The 16,944-nt window shown below is 30.7% G+C and overlaps 3 protein-coding genes across 4 annotated transcripts; 1 reads left to right on the top strand and 2 right to left on the bottom strand.

Annotated features, from left to right (window-relative positions):
- Positions 1-573: 573 nt before the first annotated feature.
- On the top strand, positions 574-15,252 carry LOC100578055. 2 transcript variants are annotated; one of them, XM_003250894.4, is made up of 6 exons: positions 574-798; positions 9,398-9,474; positions 9,607-9,804; positions 11,210-11,418; positions 13,838-13,978; positions 14,802-15,252. In XM_003250894.4, the coding sequence occupies exons 1-6, from the start codon at positions 764-766 to the stop codon at positions 14,817-14,819; spliced, it is 678 nt and encodes a 225-aa protein (XP_003250942.1). In that variant the 5' UTR covers positions 574-763; the 3' UTR covers positions 14,820-15,252. The 2 variants fall into 2 exon arrangements, with proteins under 2 accessions (XP_003250942.1, XP_026298223.1); XM_026442438.1 differs by lacking the exon at positions 574-798 and having other exon boundaries at positions 9,291-9,474.
- LOC100578025 (probable serine/threonine-protein kinase samkC) lies at positions 1,930-3,194 on the bottom strand. The gene is made up of 2 exons (XM_003250893.4): positions 2,157-3,194; positions 1,930-2,042 (listed from the first exon to the last, which is right to left on the bottom strand). Exons 1-2 carry the CDS (start codon positions 3,177-3,179, stop codon positions 2,037-2,039), a joined length of 1,029 nt encoding a protein of 342 aa, XP_003250941.2. The 5' UTR covers positions 3,180-3,194; the 3' UTR covers positions 1,930-2,036.
- Positions 5,615-8,255, bottom strand: LOC100578107. Its single transcript, XM_003250895.4, has 3 exons — positions 7,911-8,255; positions 6,831-7,613; positions 5,615-6,106 (listed from the first exon to the last, which is right to left on the bottom strand). The coding sequence occupies exons 1-3, from the start codon at positions 8,075-8,077 to the stop codon at positions 5,794-5,796; spliced, it is 1,263 nt and encodes a 420-aa protein (XP_003250943.1). The 5' UTR covers positions 8,078-8,255; the 3' UTR covers positions 5,615-5,793.
- Positions 15,253-16,944: the final 1,692 nt, after the last annotated feature.

The raw sequence follows: 16,944 nt of genomic DNA, 5'->3' as shown, positions 1-16,944 counted from the left end.
TTTTAATAATTTATATATATATAAATAAAATATAAATATTAATATAAAAAAACGTATTAAAAATAATTATTGAAATTTAAATTTTATCAGAATTTTATGTAAAATATTTCTAAAAAAGTATTTAAATGTTAAATTCACTTTCAAAATATCATAGAATTAATTGTAAATAATTAAATTTCAATAATTTATATTTTAGCTTTAAAACAATGCTTAGTTTTAAATTTTAACCAAGATTTGTTAAGAATAAATCATTGAATTTATTAATAAATTTCACAATCAACATATAACGCATAAAATATATTATAATTTCCGGTCAAATCAAATTTTGAATAATTTTTATACTTCCATCATCGCATAAAATATATTATATCTTTAAATTCGAGATTAATTAAAAATAATTGTCGAAATAAATTTTTAAATCAAATTTCACCGTACATTCTTTCGAATATATCAAACTATCTAAATATATAATTTCAATTTCAAAAATGTTGTTCACGAAAGTGTTGTTTACTCGACAGCAAGAGAACACAATATACATACTCGAAAACAGAGGAGCCTGTCTAACCTCGCCAACAGGACAAAAGATTGCGTTCATCTATGGCGCGTTAATCGGATACGTTCGCGTCGCTCGCAGAAAATAATAAACACGGCATCACGTAACCTTCGGGCCGGTATGAACCTTTAAAATTCCACGGTTAATTATTGAATGTCGTGAACAAGTGAACAGACCGTCCTCCAGAAATCTGGGCGCGTTTCTCAGCCCATGAAACGAATTATGGGCATGCAAAATTCGAAGAGGTTAGTGCAAATTGACGTTTCATTATTTATCGTATCTCGTCAGATTTCGAAGGAAATTTTATCGAAATCTATTTCCATTTATTTCTCATCGGTGATCGATAACGCTTTTCATTAATTAATTCTAATTCTCGTTATTATATATATTTTTATATATATATGGACAAATCAAAACAATTTTACAATATATAAAAAGAGAAAAATTTATAGTTGTATATTTATATAATATAATATGTAATATAAAAATATATATAATAATTAGTACATAAACGTTGTTTAATAATGGTATACACGGAAACGAATTAAACTAAACTAAACTAGTTTGATATTAATGCTAAATACGGGATCGATTGTCCATTATCCAATCAAATACGTATTAGAAAAATAACGCGGATGATGCAAATTGGATCATCAGTGGTTGCTCTAACATATAAAATATAATTATAAAGAATAATCAATTCTCGTTCTCGCATAGTATCGACAACTTGAATAATTCGAAAATCCCTATATAAAATGAGTCTCTTATTGGGCGCGCTTTAACACGTTTCTTTAGAAAGGAACACGGTCCATTTCGTTGGACGTAGCGTGATAAATCGTCGGTGATAGTCGATTTTTCAAGGTGTAAGTGATTTCAAATATTCGTCGAGTTTGGTAAATGGATCCTTTATCCGGAAAGGCTGTCAGCTTGGAGAATTTTAATTATGACTTTTCCTCCTGTTTGGGAAGAGTCGTGCAACGATAGTAGAGAACTCTGTCGTCATTATTTATAAACGGATCTCGTAATTATCTTGGTGAAAATTCGTAATTGGATTAGGTCCAATGCAATGGAGAATAACGTTTAATTTAATTAACGAATACAAATTGAAATATTCTATTATTATTATCGTTACCTTCTCGTTAAATTTCTACGTACAGTGTGTGATCGCAATTAATTATTAAAGTTGGTTTCCATTGATTAAACGCTCAATTATTGAAACTTGCCTTTATCGTAGAACCAATCGATCAATCGTTCGGATCAATCAATTTCAATCATTTTCTGATTTATAACATATAAATTTATATAATTTGATCAATTTGGAAGGTAATTTTGGTAATTGCATAGAATTGAAGAATAGACTCACATATATATTTTCATCGAATTTTATTCATATTTTTCACATTTATATATTTTCGATTACAATTATTAACTAAATCCACTCTTCGATATCTTCCCAATATCTCTCTAGATTTCTTCCTTATCATCAGAGCTGTAGAAAACAAACAGCAGAAGTCCTTCGATTAATTATCTTTTCTCCTCCCAAAACAAACCAAAACAAAAACAAAACAAAGGAAAAGAAAAACAAACGATAACTTCAACTTACACGCTCGAGGCCACGATAATGATGATGAGATGGCGTCATCACGTGTCTTCCCATGGATCGTTCCTTCATTCCCATCACTCGTATGGACGGCTCGACCATTACCGTGGATCCCAGAGCGGGCACTCCTTGTTGCTTGCAGCTGCACTGCATCACGGACTGTTGGCAGTGATGGCAATGTGGCACCTTGACGAATGTGGTCATCGGCTCCTGTTCGGCCACCATCATGACAGGTTTCTGAGGGACCACGACCATGTGCTCCTCGAACACCGGCACCATGGGCACCACCTCCTTCTCCACCTTCGTCACGATCATTTTCTCCGGCTTGGGCTCAGGCTTCACGATCTTCTCCTTCTCGATCACCGTCTCGACAACTGGCTTCACAGCCTTCTCCTCCTTCGGTGGTTGGATGATGTTCACGTTCGTTTGGGCGGGGGGGCAAGGAGGTTGGGGGGGTTGGACTACCTTCAAAGAGGCCTGGGGCTGGATCGGTGGCTGGATCACGCTCAACGTCTGGATCGGGGAGGGGACGGGCTGGATGTTGAGAGTCTGCACGGGTTGGGGAACAGCTTGGATGTTCAACGTTTGAATGCGTTGCGGCACCGGCTGGATGTTGAACGTTTGCACGGGCGGTTGTGGCGCCGCCTGTATGCTGTAGGCCTGCTGTTGAGGCAGCAGGCTCGCCGAGTCCAGGCAGACTATCGATTTCTTCGACCTGTCCTGATCCTCCCCCCCCTCCTCGATCTTCAGATCCTCCTTCTCCAACGATTTCTCCATCTTCGCCGCGGGCACTGCCTGGGACAGGGCCAGTCCCAGCAACAGAAGTACGAAACTCGCGTTGAGATTCATTTTCTTCTTCCTTTCTTGGATTTGTTCGACTTGTTGGAACGGTGTTCGACTGTTGAACTGTGACGATTCGGGGCGGCCAGCCGAGTTTTTAAAGGAATTCGCGGGAGGCTCGGTTTCGAAATCGCGCGTACGCAATGGAGCTGATTGTGCGGAATTCCGAGGATGTTGAGACACCATTGTTGACACCGGCCGTTGATTCGATTCACGCGGTGCGTGAAATGGATGGATGCGCCATCGCGTGACACGATACAGACGGTTCCTACATCTGTTGCATTGTTCTCGAGTTGTCGATAGAATTACGTTAAATGGATTTACGTTAAATACACTTTTGATGTAAAGATGTATCGATAAATAATTAATTGGATTCGTAAAAATGTCGAAGGTTCTTTTTCTAAAGAAATTTATAATATATAATTCTGGATTAATCAAGTAAATAATATTTCTAATCGTACGAATCTATATTTTAAATCTGTATAATTGAATCTATTGTTCTGTATTAATCAAGTAAATATAATATTTATATTATATTATATTATATTTTTATTATAATTGTAGCCTTTATTTTAAAATATATTGATTATATTTCAAATCTGATTATTGAGGAAGAATGAATTTTAGGAAGAAGAATATTTTTAATTATACAATTCTACATTTTTCTATATTTTGTAAACATAACATTTTAAATTTGATTGATGCAGAAGAATGAATTTGTAAAAATGTCAAAAGTTTTTTTTCTAAAGAAATTTATAATATATATTTCTGGATTAATCAAGTAAATAATATTTCTAATCGTATAAGTCTATATTTTAAATCTGCATAATTGAATCTATTGTTCTATATTAATCAAGTAAATATAATATTTATATTTTATTTATATTATATTATATTTTTATTATAATTGTATGAGCCTTTATTTTAAAATATATTGATTATATTTCAAATCTGATTATTGAGGAAGAATGAATTTTAGGAAGAAGAATATTTTTAATTATACAATTCTACATTTTTCTATATTTTTATTAAACATAACATTTTAAATTTGATTGATGCAGAAGAATGAATTTTAATTAAATATTTGTTTACATCTCCTATTATATTATCATTTATTCCAATTTTTTTTAATTTAATTTACAATTTTATGCAAGAAGGAATAACAAACTTATTAATTATGTGGCAAAAAATTTAATTTCGTTATTATTCGTAAGTTATTGCATAACTTTTTCCAAAATATTTAACGACGCCCCTTGCGTAAACGTTGAACAATAATATTATTCCGCTGATATTCCGTTTCATGATTACTAAATCGTATTGGAGAACACGTTACCAACAGTACGCATTTGCGTTTGCAATTCACAAGTTACAGTTCCTGATATTTTTCTACTTTTCATTCTTTTTCTAATTTCTAAAAATTTGCATCAAATTATTTTCGACAATGTTGTAATTTTTGTATCGAATATACATATAAAAATACTCTTTTTTTTTCTGAGATTCAGAATGCAGAAGAAATTTATTTTATATCAATGTATATATATATATATATATATATATATATATATATATATATATATATATATATATATATAACTAATTTTACCAGTTTATTTTCTCAGTGCATAATTTTCCTTAACGTAAAACGAAACTCGTGCCCCGGCCATTTCCTTTCAACTTTAGAAGTTGAAAGAAAGTCTGGAAGGTAGAAAAAGGTTAGACTGCTTTATAATTCTTTCCACGATTCTTTTCTTTTCTGCCGTGATCGAAATTTTTTTCTTTTTCGCCCTTAAAGAGTGCTTTTAATCTTGACACAATGCTTTCGTTATTTCTTCTCCCCCCTCCCCTCCCCTCTCCAAGAATCGTCGCAATTCCCTCTTTCCCTTCTTTGATCAGAGGACACCTCTGTGGAATAATTTCGCTAGAAATTATTACCTCCGACTTCGTAATCGGAGTCATACGAATCATCGAGTAAAAAAAATTTTACACTCATTTTTATTCCTATATATATATGTGTTCCTTCTTTCGAATATTTTTAATTCATCAATCATTATTATTTTCTTCCTTTTGAAATTCGCCTTCGAACGCATATCGAGATCAATTTCCATTATGTATACCTTTATTTTATAATATTACTATTTCAATACAATTATAATGCTATACAAGAATATATAAAGTTCTGTAATTACATGTTAATTTGAAAGGTAATATTATGATATATATATATATATATATATATATATATATATATATATATATATATGTTTAGAGAATTCATAATTTCGTATTAATATTGTAATATAATTAAATGAATATCCATATGTTATATAACATTGAATAAATTTCATTTTGTTATTTTTACTTTTAATTCGATCGTATCAACTATCACACATTTTTCGTATGAAATGTTTAAATATCGCATCAGTAAACACATTATTTGATATACATATACGTATACGTATAAATACACGTAGAATCATTTTCACGGATATTTTCGATGAAATTTTATAAAAAAAAAAGCAAAGATATAAAAAAATTTTACTATTTTTATAAAACATTTTATTCGTTCCCTTCCGATCTTTTTATATCTTCTCGGGTTAAAAAAAAAAGGAAACAACGGTTAATTTTTTCTACGAAAATTTATTTCTCAAAACAATTTATTATAAAACAGTCACAGATTATTAGGTTTCAAGAATTCATAGTTTATGGCATGTACTTGTACATTTAACACATCTACCAATCTCTCGACGATAATTCCCTAGATCGCTCTAGAACCGTCAATTCTAAACCCATCAAAGGACAATCATAATCCTGTTGTGGTCTCCTCAGACACACGAGCAGAATCGGTGATTTTCTCCAATTCCAATCCAGTCTGCGAGGAAGTTTCACTCTGGGAATTGTTCCTCGAGAACACAGATTTGTCCCCAGAATTACCGCTCCCTCGCGAAACATCCCTGTTAATCTCTTTTTGTTGCATCATCTCGTGAGACTCGAATTCTTTATTATTTTGATAATCGTCATCCATCATTCCTCTTCCCCTTTGATCGTCATTTTCATCGATCTCGTAATTCGTAATTGCATCTTGTTCTTTCTGCTTTTCTGACTGCTTCTGCCATCTGTTGTGAAAAATAGTAAATCAATTTCTATAGATACAGTTCTAGATAAAAACTAGGAAACTAGAAACAATAAGCAAGTCATAGATTGTGGAACAAGCTTCTTTAAATTTTTAGTTGATAAATTTCAATCAAGCCATTACCTGATAAACTTGAAAATTTAAACAACAAGAAGATTTTTAACATGTAAGTCATTTTTAAAGAATTCTGCATATAAAATAGGGAACAGTAAAATATATTTTGTTTAATTGCTTATTGAATAAAAACACAAAGATCAAATCTAGAGATAAAATTGAACATATAGATTTAGATTTATTCATTAACTTATAAACAATTTATATTAGAAGGCAAAGTGATAAAGTGAGACAGTGTATCGTGTAAAAAAAGAAATAGTAAAATATATTTTATTTAATTGCATATTGAATAAAAACAAAGATCAAATCTAGAGATAAAATTGAACATATAGATTTAGATTTATTCATTAACTTATAAACAATTTATATTAAAAGACAAAGTGATTGAGTGAGACAGTGTATTCTTATTACACTTCTGTATAAATTCCTTTTTTTAATCTAAAAAAGATATGATTTATAGAATCACAAAATATATCTTCAAAAAAATATTTCTAAAATATTAAATGACATATTCAATTGGAAAAATCCATTTCACCAAGAACTGTCTCACTCTTAATGCATGCAACGCATAACATAACCTCTCTAATTCCTACCTGCTGCTATTAACAATCTCCATACCACCTCTTCCAACACTCTGCACCATTTTCAGCGTGTTGAGATCCGTTGGCAGGTTATGCGAATTGTATTTGACTCTTGGCGAGGAGGAGTGGTAGTTCATTCCATAATTTCCATACTGATTCCTTCCAGATTGAAAATACCGTTGATTTCTCGCTCGATCTCTCCCATACGAAATCCCATTGTTCCATCCTCCGTTATAATACTGGTCAGGTGTCTCGCTCATAGGATTACTCTGGATGAACGTGTCGTCGAAATACTTGTCATCCCAGTGCATCGTTCTCTTGAAAGATCCCTCGTAAGGTCTTTTGAAGTTGTTCGAAGAACTTTGATAATTGAATTCATCGTTGGCGTAGCCCGTGGGATACGGTTTATTGGACGGGTCGGGTTGGCCTCTGATCGCGTCGTAGAAATTAGGTCTCCTAGCTTGATACGTTGTCCTCGCTTGGCTTCTAGAGAATCTGGGTTCCGCGGGTCCGGGCATGCTTCGATACCAGCTCGTTGTATCCGTCGCGAGGCTGTTCACGCCGCGGATAGGGGGGGTTTGCGGAGCAGCCAGGTCAAAATCGAGATCTGTCCCGATGGTGAAGGGATTCTCGCGTTTGCAGGTGGCTGTTGATCGCGCGAAAGGTGAGCTCCCTCTGCCTCTAACGCCTCTCTCGTACGGATTGGCATAGGGGAATAGGCGGTACGGTTCACCGATCTGCCAAGGACTGGTTTCTGGCTCGAGTCCACGGTATTCTCTTCTAGTTGGCTCGTCCCTTCGAATAGAGAGAAATTAATTTTTACTTTTTCCAATTTTTGAAAACTATTTGGAGGAGAGTTGTGAAGCAGTATAGCACGTTTGTATATACATATATATAGCGGATATATTCATATTATAAGAGAAATTTTGGAAGAGAGTTTCGTTAACCTGGTTTACTAACAAACTTTTCGACAATTTATTTTACGCGGGTCTGTATAAATATCGTGGAAAATTTGGATACTCTCCGCGTATCTTCTTCGATCAAATGGAATTTTTGGAATTTTTTGAAATTTTGTAATTTCGAATCTCTTACCACGAAACAAGGGTGTCTGGCCGTTCTCGACGACACGAGGGACAGGAAGCATGCCTGTGATCCCTGATGTGCTGTTGTCCTTCCCACCTCCACGATTGTGGCGATCCTGAGATCGCGATCACGAGCGAGCAGAGTAGAAAGAATCTTCGAGAGGACGGGTCGAACATACTTAATTATGATTATGATTAAAATTCGGATCCATACCGCGCCGCTTTTATAAGTTACAGAATCGACGTGGATGCTTCCTCCTTGTTGCGTAAAAATCTCGTATTTCCTTTACGTGGCCGGAAACGGAGATCGTTCCGGTGATTCATTGATTGAGGTTAGGTTAACCTTGATCCGCTTCCCCGTGACAAGTTATCGGCGCAATAATGTAAATAATAAATATTGAAGAAGCGGAAGAGAAATAAAGATTGCAGAAGAAATAAAATTCGAGACAGAGAGAGAAAAAGAGGGGGGGAATGTTAGGATAAATTGTTTTGAATTGAACAATTGTTAATTTTCTTTTTAACGTGAAAAAAAAATTGAGCGTTTCCATTTCGATTTTTTTTTGAGCTCGTTGGAAATTAAACAATTGCACAAAGACAATCGGAGTTTAAACCAAGAATAATAATAAAACATGATTATTATTGTTATTGTATTAAATAAATTTATTGTGGAATTAATAATTTCTGTGATAAAAATATATATTTGAAAATTGTATTCAACTTCATGTTTTTTGTATAATTATTTTAATTGCCGGTTTTTTTTTTATTAAAAATTAATTAATGTTTATATGATAGTCGACAAGCTTTTTCTTTTTACTAATATTCTTTCTCGTTAAGTGCAAAAAAGTGTTTCCTCGAAGGATACGATTCTTTTAAATTTTTAACAAGAATTTAATTAATATTGAATACAAATAATCTCGTTTAATTCTTCTTTGATATTTTTAACGATAATTTTATTTTAATAATTCTTCAATTTCTTTTTTTTTTTTATTTACGAGTATTAAATCTTGCTCTCAGAATTAAGAAACAATACTGTACAACTAATAATAAGCTGGAGTTATTAAAAAGTTTAATTTTAATTCTAGGTTTAATTAAGTTCGAGCTAAGGGAAAATGAATATAAATTAGGTACAATATTTTCATGTTTTTGCTCTCGACGTGATGTTTAATTAACACTATAAGCAGTTTAAGACGTGAAATTTTAAAGGGAGGTTATTAGCAATAACTTTAATGCATATTATAAAGATTAAATAAAAGAAGTAATTTTTAATGGCAGGAAATTGTTTTATTTTCTTTCAAAATTTCGATTAATATTCTATAAGGAAAGCTTAATTAAAATTCATTATGTCATATAAATTTAAAACTTTTTATTTTAAAACTTTCGAGAATTCCTTTTTCGAATTACACCTTTAACGATTTTATATCTAGTTACTTTGTTTAAGTATCGTTCACCATCGTAGATGGCGCTACGAAAGCTCATCCACCGAATATTTCTTCGCAGACAGGACACAGACGATGACATAATATCGAAAAAATCGTTGCAGACGGTGAAGCAAATCATCAACTTCCTGAAAGAACGTAAGAAATACGAAATCGCAATATGTTTCTTCATTCATATTTATAAATTAACATCGTTAAATAAATTTCTTTTTCTTTCTTGGCCCGTTATTTTAATTAAAAAATTCAAAAAACTGTTTTCGGGGTTTCAAGATGCCAGAGAGGAAGGTTTATTCCGACGTGCAGGCCGTCGTGATCTCAGAAGAAGGATCTTAAATTCTTTGAAGAAAGGAGAGAAACCTCATTTAGGGAACAATGACGCGGCTTTGGAATGCGCAGCAGCGTTACAACTTTTCTTATGTCATTTAAAGAAACCCGTCATGCCCCAGCACGTCCAGCAGCTTCTTCTGGGTAACCAAGAATTCTCTTTATTTTTTCCTCTTTAAAAAAATTCCTTTAAAATAATTCTCGAACCATTATTCTCATTTAGAACTTTATAAGAAAATATTTGCATAAATGTGATCTACAAATGGAATTCTTTTCTTTTTAAATATCTTGAAACTTCTTAAAAATTCAATACTATTTAATATAGATCATTCATATAGATAATTCAGATCATTATCATAATATAGATAATTCAGATTGAGAAGCTTCTTTTCTCCTAATTCATTCGTGCGACAATTAACCTGTCAAGTCGAGCAAATAGAATTTTTCTTCTAAATCGTATTCGTATAACCTATAAAAATTTTGACGCAATTTATTATTAATATTATTAATTTCACAGATTGAGAGCCACTGTTATAAATGCATACGAATGAATATGTATCCTTTTACGATATAATATTATATCGTATCACGTAGTACACATAAATTAAATAAACTAAATTTTCTCGTTTCTCTTCACTTCCGTTGTATTAATATCGGCCAGTTCGACCGTGCGACTAGAACAATTCGAGAATCGTTTGCATTATGAACAACGTAATAAATTTTCGCACACGTAGCGTATCCGTGTGCAATTTGGCGAAAGGATAGCATCGTCGATAAAATTAACGAGTTCGCTTAAGTAATAATTCTTCGCGCGTTACCTAACCTCAAAATTGCAAACAGTGTACACTCGTGTTCCCCCTCTCTTGACACGTTTCGAATAACGAACATGACAGATTTCGACACGATATCCTAACTTATAAAAAAAAAAAAAAAAAAACACGCGGCTCTAATTAAAATCGACGCTTGTTATTGGGAAGATAAATACGAATCGACAAACTTTTTCAGTAATTTATTAAAATTTTCACGACTTGAATGAAATGTATTTTATTTTTTCAATTATAGAGCAGAAGTTTTTCTCTCTGTTAAAAAAACTATCAATTAATTCGTTATATAAAATAATTATACGATGTTTTCTATTAAATTGAGATAAAAGTACGCCATATATATATGTATTATAAGAGAAGAAAACAATAATGCTAATTTATAAAATGGATAATATCTCAATTATGATTTTATATAGAAAAGAAATATCGAATTATTTTCTATAAAGTAAAAAAAAAATTATACGTTGAAATATTCGTGGAAAAATTTTTCACTAAAAAGTTATTATATCCAGAATTAACTTTCTCAAATATAATATAATAGAAAGTTTTTTATTCCTATTAATAATTAAATTATAATTAAACCAATATATGTATCGTTTTTTAAGTAACATATAAAAAGAATCTATCATTCTGTTATAAATTTTTAATCTTCTTTAATGAATCAATATATATTTTCGAGATAGGAAAAGAATACAACTAAATAAACATTTTTATGTGATAACCAGCTGATAATCCCGGAGTGACCGCCCACATGATCGCCAGAGACGCCCTAGGATTGATACGACAGGATGTTGGTGGTCGTCATGGAGAGCTATTGGCTGGTCTTCTTGATTTACTGAGACACTTGACCCTTTCTGGTCCTCCATCCGAGAGATCAGAGCTTCGTGGTTCACCGCTTCCGATTGCACTGCTTCCAGTCTTCTTCACTTTAACGGTAAACTATCCCAAACCCGAACCGAATATGAAATAAAATTGCCACACTAGAGATCAAACTCTCGTTCGTCTCTGCTTCTAAGGATCGTCGAAATAATATAAATTTGGATTCATGGTTGAAATATTGTCATATTCAAATGGTATATAACCTCCAAATTATATTACAATAAGACAAAAATATAATACCTACAGGCAAATTCATATTATATTATAAAACTATCCGACAAAAGATAATATCTTTTTATGCCACTTTGTTAGTTTTATTTTCAGATGTATACATGGAACTAGCCATGTCCAACGTAACTTAATTTTAATGATCAAACAGGATCCTACGTTAACGTAAGAGGGTAAACACGATTCAACAATTTCTAATTATATTCTCAGTGAAAATGATATATAGTGAGGTTATAAAATCAATTAAAGTTTAGAATTTAAAACATATAAATGAATAACATATAATTGAAGCTTTTTCTTTTTTTTTTTTAAATTATTCGACCCGTTTGAATTAATTTTTTTTTCAAATATCTAGATCAATAGTTTAATATATTTTAATTTATTTGTTACATCGCTTTCATTGAGAATTCTATTATTATGCCATGATAGATGTTATATTACAACTTCCATCTCAACTTCTATCATATTATGACTAAGCTTTAATGTACCTGCATTAGAAAAAACTATTTGTTAAGTTAGAGAAGTATCATATTCGTTCTGGTATAAATACAGTGTTAAATTCATTGAGAATTAACGAAATGCACTCTGACTTCGAGAACAGATTCTTTTGATATAACATCATAGCCAAGCAAACATTATTCGCAAATAAATTCTTGTGAATACGTTTAAATGTACGATTCTTAAGAGTCATTTTTTGCAAAAAGATTCTACATTAACAGTGAGAATTACTTATCTTAAGCTAGTTTAAAAAGAAATAGTTTCAAGAACAATTCTTTCAAATATTCGTACCTTAACTTGCTCGTGCTTGTATACAACGATTATTCTACAAGTTGTGACATAAGAGAAGATGTGCATAACGTGTCGAGAAGCGGAACCCGATGTTGCCAGCACGTGCCACAGCAATTCACAAAGAAGCCAATAGCTATAGTGACGTCAAATACATCTGGGATCAAAGGCTTGTTGCCTTATATACACTGCTTGATATAAGGAATATATCGATAACCAATATCACAAACGCTTTGTTGATTGATCTGGATGTTGGTTTCTATTGACCAACCAACAAGAATTCCGATAATTCATTTTTGATAATTGTTTCATGGCAATTTAAACCGCTTTATATTTTTTATATTCATAAAAGTACAATTGTCTTAATGAAATAAGATATATATGTATATATTGTTGAAAGTTGAAATTTCGATCAGTAAAAATTAATCTGCATTATGCCTTATTGACAAGACTGTATAGAAAGTTGTATGTTAAATTTTTATCATTCAGTTTCGTTTGATTGAAGAACTTGCTTGTTATTAGAAGCTTTGATATTCGGCTCACGTGCCGCCAGTTTGTTACTTATAATCTAGAGTAAGAGGATGTAGGAATAACAAGCAACCTGATGCTATTGTATTGTATTAAAAAGGAAACTTTGTTCTTGGAACTGAGGAGGATGTAGAATGAAAAAAGGCGAGCTATCTTTTGATAAGAGAACTGAATGAACATTAGCATACCAATTACTTTAGAACTTTGAAAATGTGTAAAGTTTTTTGAGACATTCGACCTCTTTATTCGCGTAGAAAAAGTTAGTCATATGCATTTATATTCGAAGCTTCTGGGAAACGAAAAGTTTCGTATGACAATAACGTTATTCTATCATCTCTATCTTTTTTTAATTTTCTTCACAAAAAAATAGGGAGATATGATGAAATATTAAGAAAAAATAGGATAACAAATTAGAAATGACAATATCAAAGAAGATAATAGTAGAAGAATCGACAAAGGAAGGATGAAAAAAATGATAAGAGTGAAATGATAAAAGCAGGAAAGGAGAAGGAGAAACAGAAGCAGAACTAGAAACAGAATTGATAATTGTGTGAAGAGGAATTGATAAATGATTGTGCAAAAAATGTTTCTACTTTATTTCTCATATGATCTCCATGTTTAATAAATAAAATAATTTAAATATTGTAAATTCTTATGAATCAATTCAAAATCAATTCAATCAATTTTTCATAACAAATTCAATTAATAAGATTGTAGTTTATTCATTGCTTATTGTTCTTTGTATGTAAAAATTGGACTCGTTCAAGGATCTTTTATATTTTTATTTAGTCTCTATTATTGTAAAAACATTTTTTTTTTTTTAAGTGTTTCGTCGATTCAGCTTTCAGATGTTGGAAACGGGTAAAGAGGAATCACGAAACACATGAATGAAGATTTCGTCACGACTGATCGATCTCACTTTGCCTTTTCAGCCGGCTGATCTGGTAAAATGGAAGCAAGTGGCCGCCAGATTCAGCGAATTAATTACCGAGGCCCCTGAGCAACTGCAGCTGAATGAAAATCGATTGTACGAAATAGAATCAACGAGGCTATCCATTGGGAACGCGGGCAACGTAAGAAATAGAAACTTTCTCACGACGTAGAAAAGATTAACCGTTAGCCGGATATTGTTTTTCGAAAAACAATTTTTCTTCATCCGCCACTCGTATGAAAAATTGAATATTTGAAAAAAAAGAGAGAGAGAGAGAGTGAGAAGAATTTTTCCATGGAGAGAGATTGAATCTTTATTTTTCTCTTTTTTAATGAAAAGAAAATTGTAAGATTATAAAGGTAAGAGAAACAAAAGAATCTAAAACGAAATATCTTTTATGGATTCTTTCAATGGAGCCAATAGTGATGTTAATTTTATGAATATTGATATATGTACATATGTGTATATGTGATTAGATTTCATTTAACTTACAAATATAGTTTCTAAAGTTTGAATACGATATACATATATATTTAAGATAATTTAATATTTTTCAATATTATTACCCTCTTGAATCGATATTCATAAGTGTATTTTAAATATATGTAATGAAGAGATAATTTTATTTTTGATAGTATTTATAACATCATCTTTTAAAGAATAATCTTCAAATGGTATAATTAACATGGTATAATTAATACAATAACATCTATGAATTGATTTAATTTTGATAAAAAGAGATTTATAAAAAGATAAGATTAAATTTTTTACATTTAAAAAATAAATGAATCTAAAGATGAAAAAGTAATTTTAAAATATGAATTTCCCCTTGTGAGCAAGAGATGAAAAAAGAAAAAAAAAGAAATAAAGAACGAGAAAAAAAGTCAAACAATCCTCGTTCCTTTTTTTTTTTCCAAGATAATTTTATTAACAAATTTACATAAGCGTCCCTCTTATCGTTTCAGGTTAGGTTGGAGAGATAACTGGGATTCTTGATGTGCCGTTGCACGGTCCACCGGCGAGTAGACTTCATCCAGTAATTTCCAATTCGAATTGAAAGCACCTAGTATTAAGCGGCATTACAAATGTAATTTTTTTTGTACACATGTAACGAGATATTTTAAATTACCCGCATTTCCGCATATACCTTCAATCGCGGAATTTAATTCCTTTTTTTTCCCGAAAAACATTACATTTTTTCCCAATATTTTCTTCTTTTTTTTTCCCATTCTATTCTTGTCCTCTTTCTTTTTACTCAAGAAATTTTGATTTTTCATTTTGATTTGGAATGAAAATAATTTGGCGTGTAAAAAAAAAATTAGGACTATATATATACACGATATATATACACGATAAATATGCTAGAGATTATCAATTTGTAATCAATTATATTTAAAAATATATAAAAATAAACCAATTTTCTCATTAAACATTTTATTTTCACATTATAATATTTTTTACTTTCTTATTGAGAACCACTTTATACAATCTTGTTAAATTATAATTATATAAATATTTTATAAGTAATAATAAATTCCTATTTTGTTTAAATATTGTCACAATAATTGACAAATTTTCAGATAATTGACTTGCATCTTATTTTAAAATCAACCCAAATATCTACTGGACTGGAATTCAGCACAAGTCACATCCTAAAACCACGCAATTTCCTCGTGACACTGTTCAGAACATCGCTTTCTGCATATTCTCCCCTTCTCCTTCCCATTCAGAACACAATTTAAGTTAATTTAACATGGTCGTCGTTACATCTCAAATTTCTTGTCGTGCATCTCTACAATCTCTTTATCAAGGATCTTAGCTTAGATCTACATTTTCGTTCCGTGGAACATCGTTAAGAGGAATACCAGATGTCGTTATATGTCCCTTTCTAGGATGTTCGTATGGTTGCCTATAAATGATCCAATTCTGGGTTTAACTTACGTGACGCTTTGTCGAATATCGAGAAGCAATAGGAAATGAGGCAGTGGATTTCTGATATGTATGAAACAAGTCTTGATGAAAATCGTCATGTCATGATTAGATTAGGTACTATTGTTCGAGATTCTGGATGATTATATAGTGATTTTTGTAGTGTAGTATAATCTTTAGAAATATAAGTATTCCATAATCTTTTCTTAGATTAAGATTTTATAATATTCAAATTGAGAGAAAAGAGTTAACGACTATGTGATAATAATTTTTATTGTCAATGAAACATTCATAAAAAATAATAATAAGTTTTAAGAATTTTATTTTCAATTACTCTAATATTCTTATTTCTATTTCTATGTATGCATAATTATCCGTGAATGTATGCATATATTATAGCAAATACATATATTATTATTAAATAATATTGTCATGATAAGATTTTTTTAAAATTAAATAAATTTTTGAATTATCATATCAAATTTTAATCTATTTCAAAATTTGATTCAATTATAGAAAATTTATTTTAGTTATAAAAATATTAGATAAAAGTGAAATAAAATTGATACGATTTTTCCTGTTTTTAGCCTCTCGTATTCCTTGTGTATTCAATCGTATTGTGCGTCCAGTAATGGTTCTTGTACAATTTAATTTTCTTTCTAGCGCACTTTTCTTTTTCCACCAATATCAAACAAACATCAACATAACATAACTTCTTATAAAGAACTTCCTTTGTTCTAGAAAAAACCAATATTCTTCTTTCCTTGTTTATATTCTTTAGCAATTTCTAATTCAATCTATGAATAAAATATAAGATAATATAAAATAAGAATCTTTAATACAATTTCTTTTTTTTTTTTTTTTTGATGACTCAAGAAAAATGAAAAAGCTAATTGAAATTGAATAAATTATTCGTAATCAATTAATGTTTGGTAGATTCTCTATTTAAATGAAAATGTAAAGATATAGAATATATTATTTATTTTTAATTTTTTTTTAAATTTACATGTTAAATTTACTAAAGATATATTATACAAAAAAATAATAAAAATTATTAATTTTCAAAATATAAAACGTAAATTAAGAAATAAATTAAGAAATAAATTAAGAAAATATCTCTCACAGTTATAAAAGTAAAAATATATACTCAAAAAATTGAACAAGATAAAAATTTATTAT

This window comes from Apis mellifera, linkage group LG8, assembly GCF_003254395.2.
Source record: "Apis mellifera strain DH4 linkage group LG8, Amel_HAv3.1, whole genome shotgun sequence".
Classification (NCBI taxonomy): Eukaryota; Metazoa; Arthropoda; class Insecta; order Hymenoptera; family Apidae; genus Apis; species Apis mellifera.
Note: the sequence above shows the minus strand (reverse complement) of the source record. Positions and strands in the feature narration are given on the sequence as shown.